This window comes from Hibiscus syriacus, unplaced genomic scaffold (genome assembly GCF_006381635.1).
Source record: "Hibiscus syriacus cultivar Baekdansim isolate YM2019G1 unplaced genomic scaffold, ASM638163v2 tig00110263_pilon, whole genome shotgun sequence".
Classification (NCBI taxonomy): Eukaryota; Viridiplantae; Streptophyta; class Magnoliopsida; order Malvales; family Malvaceae; genus Hibiscus; species Hibiscus syriacus.
The window spans coordinates 1,017,315-1,023,190 of record NW_024062652.1 but is presented as its reverse complement, the minus strand read 5'-3'; the positions used below and the strand labels follow the sequence as shown (position 1 = coordinate 1,023,190).

The 5,876-nt window shown below is 31.6% G+C and overlaps 1 protein-coding gene across 3 annotated transcripts; it reads right to left on the bottom strand.

Annotated features, from left to right (window-relative positions):
- Window positions 1-2,239: 2,239 nt before the first annotated feature.
- Window positions 2,240-5,601, bottom strand: LOC120115303 (UDP-N-acetylglucosamine transferase subunit ALG13 homolog). 3 transcript variants are annotated; one of them, XM_039136037.1, is made up of 5 exons: window positions 5,482-5,601; window positions 4,208-4,305; window positions 3,494-3,683; window positions 2,971-3,070; window positions 2,240-2,664 (listed from the first exon to the last, which is right to left on the bottom strand). In XM_039136037.1, exons 3-5 carry the CDS (start codon window positions 3,671-3,673, stop codon window positions 2,408-2,410), a joined length of 537 nt encoding a protein of 178 aa, XP_038991968.1. In that variant the 5' UTR covers window positions 3,674-3,683; window positions 4,208-4,305; window positions 5,482-5,601; the 3' UTR covers window positions 2,240-2,407. The 3 variants fall into 3 exon arrangements, with proteins under 3 accessions (XP_038991968.1, XP_038991967.1, XP_038991969.1); XM_039136036.1 differs by having other exon boundaries at window positions 5,489-5,601; XM_039136038.1 differs by having other exon boundaries at window positions 4,240-4,305; window positions 5,489-5,601.
- Window positions 5,602-5,876: the final 275 nt, after the last annotated feature.

Genomic DNA, 5,876 nt, shown 5'->3' with positions numbered 1-5,876 from the left:
CAGAAATGTACATTCATTGACCCATAATTATCAAGTACCTTGGGTGAAACCTGAGTCACACATGCAACAAGAACGTACGCTCGACTACTATACCCTTATAGAGTATCTTGGATGAAGTCTAGGTCACATAACATTAGAGCATACATCCAATTAACATCTTAATGTGCCACGACACCATAGTTGGAAAATCTAATTAACTCATCACATAAGATAGACATCTTTAGTGTGCTTACATGTATGATATAAAAGTGAATGAGATCTTTAAAGATGATCAATATGTACATAAAATTAAAAGTATATTAGTTTTATTAATTCGACTATGTGAATATGGTTAATTTACCTTTGTGCCTATACGTTACATACATATATAATAATGTACAATATTATATTTTTTTAAATTAAAATTTAATATTTTATAACTTGTGATATAATTTTTAATTTTTTAATACTCATTTTGTCACATTAAATCTATCTATTATTGACTTATTATTATTATTATTATTATTTTGATTCATTATCATTTAAAATTTATTATTGATAAAAATATAAAAAAAATATTTTGAAAATCTTCAATCAAATAGTTTTTAAATGTATATTTTATAAAATTTAATTGCGTAAAATATTTAAAATAAAAATAGTCAAAGTTTAAAAGTTTTGACTTTAAGAAGTTAAGAAGTAATAAGTAACAGATTTAGTAGGATTGGAGGGAGTGGTATTTTTAGTAATTTAATTTTTATATTTAAATATTTTACATTTAAAATATTTTATTTCATTTTCTAAAAGCGGTTAGATAAGCACTCAAATTATTTTTTTTAAAATTAATTTAACCCTTAAATTTGATTAAAAAAAATCAATTTAACTATTTTATATTGTTATCATCTATCATGCACTATCACATCAATACCATGAATCAAAACATATGCATTATGGTTCATCATGTCATATCATATGCATCATGAACTGTCATATCAACATAGTTAACTATCACATCAACATTGCAACCATCAATGTTCGATTTCATTGGCCAAAAAGCCAAATTAATTTTTTTTCAATTTAAAGGCTACATTAAGCGCAAAAACATGAGGGATCACAATAAGTTTTCGAAGAAGTTTGAGGCATCAGATACTATTAAGTCTATAAAACAAATAAAAAGGAATAGTGGGGAAATTATTGCGACAACCCCTAATTTTCTTACGGTTTTAGTTTTTGGCACAAGACTTTAGAAAATTCTCATTTTAACCCCAAATTCTTAAATATTTACAAATCACCCCTAAGCTCTAAATTCTTTCAATTAAACACTAAACTTTCCTTGAAATTTAATTTTACCCCTCAAGTTTTCAAGAATTTTCAAATTGTCCCCAAAATTTTAAAAATTCGGTTTTCAACTCTGGATTTCTCAAAACTTTCAATTTAGTCCAAATTCTAACTAATCCTAAAAAAATCAAATTTAAAAAATTTACTTCAAACTCCTAGCTCAAAATTTGGGTAGTGACAAACAACGTTAGACTGAAGGACTAACTTGTGTTATGGAATCAAAATTAAAGGGGTAACACACAAAAAATTCAAAAACTAATGTGAAAAATAGCTAAGTTTGTGGACTAAATGAACCTTGATCCTTCATTTTTCATATTTATGAATTTAAAGTGGAAATGATTGAAGAAAAAAGTTGAGAGGCTTCTTGAAGCCCAATTTTAGAACGGCAGAAGTAATGAATTAGATTGAAAACGTTGTTTTTTTCCTTCATAATTTTGTGACGTAATACTATAAGGGAAGGTTTTAAAAAAGTCAACTAATAAATTGAGAATAATTGTTGCCGGTTTTGTTGAATTTCGAGTTATTTCTAGAATACGGGTTGGCAAGTCCTTGCTCTGCGCCTCTGCCCTCCTAAACTCTACTTCGGTTGCTCATGTTTGCAAAAAAGGTAAAATCTGTATATAATCTTCAACTTGTGAAGCATTTTTTGTTGAGTTCTCTAATTATAAAAAATTATAAAATGATCACTGACTTAAAAAAATAACAATTTGATCACATGTTATCTATGTTATCCAAAAATTCCCAAGAATATGAAAAAACCGAAAACAAGGAAAAGGAAATCGGCCAAATTAGACAATACACAAGTTGACATACAACGACAGATCCAAAAATATGCGAGGGTAACAAAATTATTTTTCTCTTTTAGGTGTTGAGCACAAATATAATTTAAGAATGGACATCATCAATTAAACGATCTGACATAAAAAAAAATAGATTTAAGGGTGAACACCGGCCAACGTGAACTACATTTACATCCATGCATCTAATACATCCAAACCATGATATATTACAAATAAACTTCAGTTGGGCCAATTGGTTATTAGAAAATAAGCTTTACCTAGGAATCCTGTTTCTTACAGTATATTCAACCCCGTCAATCTTCTGGAAAACCAAGAAACCTGTTTATGAGTTTGGCCACCGGTGTGGCATCTCCAGGAGAGTATGGAACAAGAGACTTCAAATCCATACTGGCTATAGTTAGGTGAAGTGTCGGAGGGCGAGCACAATATAAATGTTTTCTCTCAGCCAATTCTTCAGCTAGCTCGCTCTGATGATTATCCATCAGATCTTCATTGACAACCACGATTAAAGGTTTGCCAAACCGCATGGTCTCAAATATGCTCCCAGAACCTGCATGATAGATGGAACCAGTTCCTTAAGAGGGTCAGTTTTTGTTTTTTGTTTTTTTTTTTGGGGAAGAATTTTACAATATATACACAACTGTAGCAGTAATACTTGATGACAACCACAGAAATAGCAGTTTCAGAATAATGAAACAAATCTTTAAGCTTATGAATGACTTCGAGAAGTTGTGCCATATCAGATCATGTGTTGCATATAAAAGCTGAGGAAAGTAGTAATAACCTTTTACCAGAGAAAGGTGGATAAAAACAGGGTAAAAAGGATACATATATATATATATATATCAAGAGTTACCTGCATGACTGATCACAAGAGATGCAGATTTCAAATGTTCCACAATGCTTGAAGAAAATGTGAAGTAGTCTACAGCCAAAGATCCATCATCACCAGTAGACTACATTAAAAAAATAACCTTAGGAAAATCGCAAGAATCAGAACAAAAGGAAGAAGAGGACACAATCTTCGGTTCAAAAGAAAAGTGGCATAGACTAATTTGGATATCTAGCATCTTCATCATTAAATGTTTGAGCCAGACAAAGCAACCAGCAAATTAATAACAAAAGTGTGAATTACTTAAAATAGAATCCGGTAGAAGGATTTGACTTAACATAGAACCCTCTTAGAAGATTTTGATACTTTCTATATTTCTTGTTCTTCTTTGAACTCATATCCATAAATTCACATCACATACTTGATCAAAGAAATTACAATAATCGCTTCTTTTTATCCCATCAGAACTTATTGAACATTAGTTCATTACCTCATACAAGTTAAAATGAGGAGCTATTCACTAGTCACTCAGAGTTCTGATATATACCTTCGTAGGAAGATAAGACCCTCGACCCATTTGAATGAGAAGATTAGTGTATCCTCTTCTCAGTAATTCATCCTTAACTTCCTGAGAGTCCACCACTTTAACAAGTGCATCAAAACGTGTTGTTCCCACCGTAACGAAAACCACCCTCTTTCCCTTCACCCCATCCAGGGACTCTCCCATCTAGAATCACCTACAGGTAACACAACATACAAAAAGATGTTGATTGACCTCAATCGTGAATAACCATATTCATATTTTTATTTTAACTCAGCCAAAAACGATAGTATTTATTAAACATCTCAAACGATCAGAGTATAAGCTCCGTCAAAAGAGAGAAAACCCATAGAATACAACTCTTAGACTACACTAGGAAATGGAAACCAACTCTTAACAGTATAAGAGGCAATCCAAAGCAGGAAACAAAAGCAGAAAAAGCCAAATACAACCTCAATGAAGAATAATTAAATTAGAGAACCATGAAATGGCATCACCAGACTAAACTTCACTCCAAACACTATTATATGTAAGTACAGAAATAGAAGTTACTGGAATCCTTTGGAATTCTTCTGATAATTCCCAATGGCATGCATACACAAGCAAATTATAAACCCAGAGCCTGATTCTAACAGTATAGGAAATTATGTCACTAAACACCAGTGAAGATTATTCAAAGCTCAAGACCCTAGTGCTCAAATCTGGAATAGTTGAACTCACTAAAGAACTTGCAGATTGGTTACACCCTCTACCTCGAAGACCGAAATGTGCTGCTGCACCTTTTGGTCCTTACCAATTGCCCTTCTATACACTGAACTCTGCAAAACCCATAATTTTTAATGAACATTCCATATTCGAAGCTAAAAGATACTTCTTTAAAAAACAAAAGACAACAATAAACACCTTATCAGATTAAATTCATTTCCTAAAACATACCCAAATTCTGAAATTAGCCCAAACAATAATTAACCAAATTCAGGCTAAAATCCCAAGCTTCAAGATAAAAATATATACACCACTATAATTAACCAAATTCAGGCTAAAATCCCAAGCTTCAAGATAAAAATATATACACCACTATAATTAACCAAATTCAGGCTAAAATCCCAAGCTTCAAGATAAAAATATACACCGCTATAAATCTCTGCTTAATCATCATATAAAACTCTCCAAAGCCGTATGATTAGGGTATTCTTCTAAATCAGTTTTTTTTATTAATCTGGGTAAGTACAATGCAGTATATGTTAATAGATAACTCTCGACCATTTGAGATTTAACACGCACACTCCTGCCATTCCTGGTGGACCTCAAAGCATACCATGTCAAAAATAAAACTAAACTCTCTCCCATAGATTTCAGAACGAAAGCAACGCCGTCTATCTCTTAGCTCATAGAATCACAGTTGTTATCCTAATTGAAAGGCATTTACAGTGCGTGAGCATATATTATTTCTATTTTTAAAAGACCTTGTTAATTTGCTCTTATGTTCTTTTTCTTTAAATTGGAATTTATCAATTTGGAAAATATTAATATGCAAGTATCAATGCTGTTGAAATCTGTCTGGCGATTGAACAAGCCAGACCCATGGATCAACTGGTTGGCAGTGCAACAGTTTCTGTGTTATAAAATCATTTTTTAAAAAAACAGTAATTTGATGACAAAATCGTTTAAAAGGGGTTAGAAATTCAAGACTGTTCCAAACTAGGAAAATTATAATCAAAGTCGTCCTCTAATCACAAACTAAAACTTCAATTAACATCAACTCACAAAAAAATACGGTTACGATCATCCAATAACATAAATATGACGAATTCATTCCTTTTTAATTAAACATTAAATTCCAATACCCAAAAAGAAATCCTAAATCATAAGAGAAAATATTAATGATCGAAAACAATTTTCGACTATAAACTACAAGATCTCATTAGAGAACCCATAATTCGAAATATTATAAGAAACCAAACAATGAAACTTGAGAAAAGGAGAGGAAGGACCCAACACTGCAAGTAGCAGCAGATGAGCAGCCAAACGAGCAGAAATCAGCAAGATGCAATAACAGTTCAAGGTCAACAGTAATCGGCAACAGCAGGGGAAAGCAGCAAAACGGAACTGGAAACAAACGGCGGCAAAAAAAAAAAAGAAAAGAAATAAAGTAGGGTGGGGGGAAAAGAAATTGGACTGGGTAGAGGCCGTTGGGCTGTACAAAATTGGTTCATCGACATTTCTTTCAATCCGGCCCATTCAAATTATATCATTTCTTACTTTAAAAAATATACTTTATGGAAAGAAAAAAAAAATGATCAAATTATACATAGAATTAATTTTTAGTGTTTATTTTTTTACTCGAAATAAGTATCTAATGTTTTATAGTTACTCTTTTAAGTGTCTG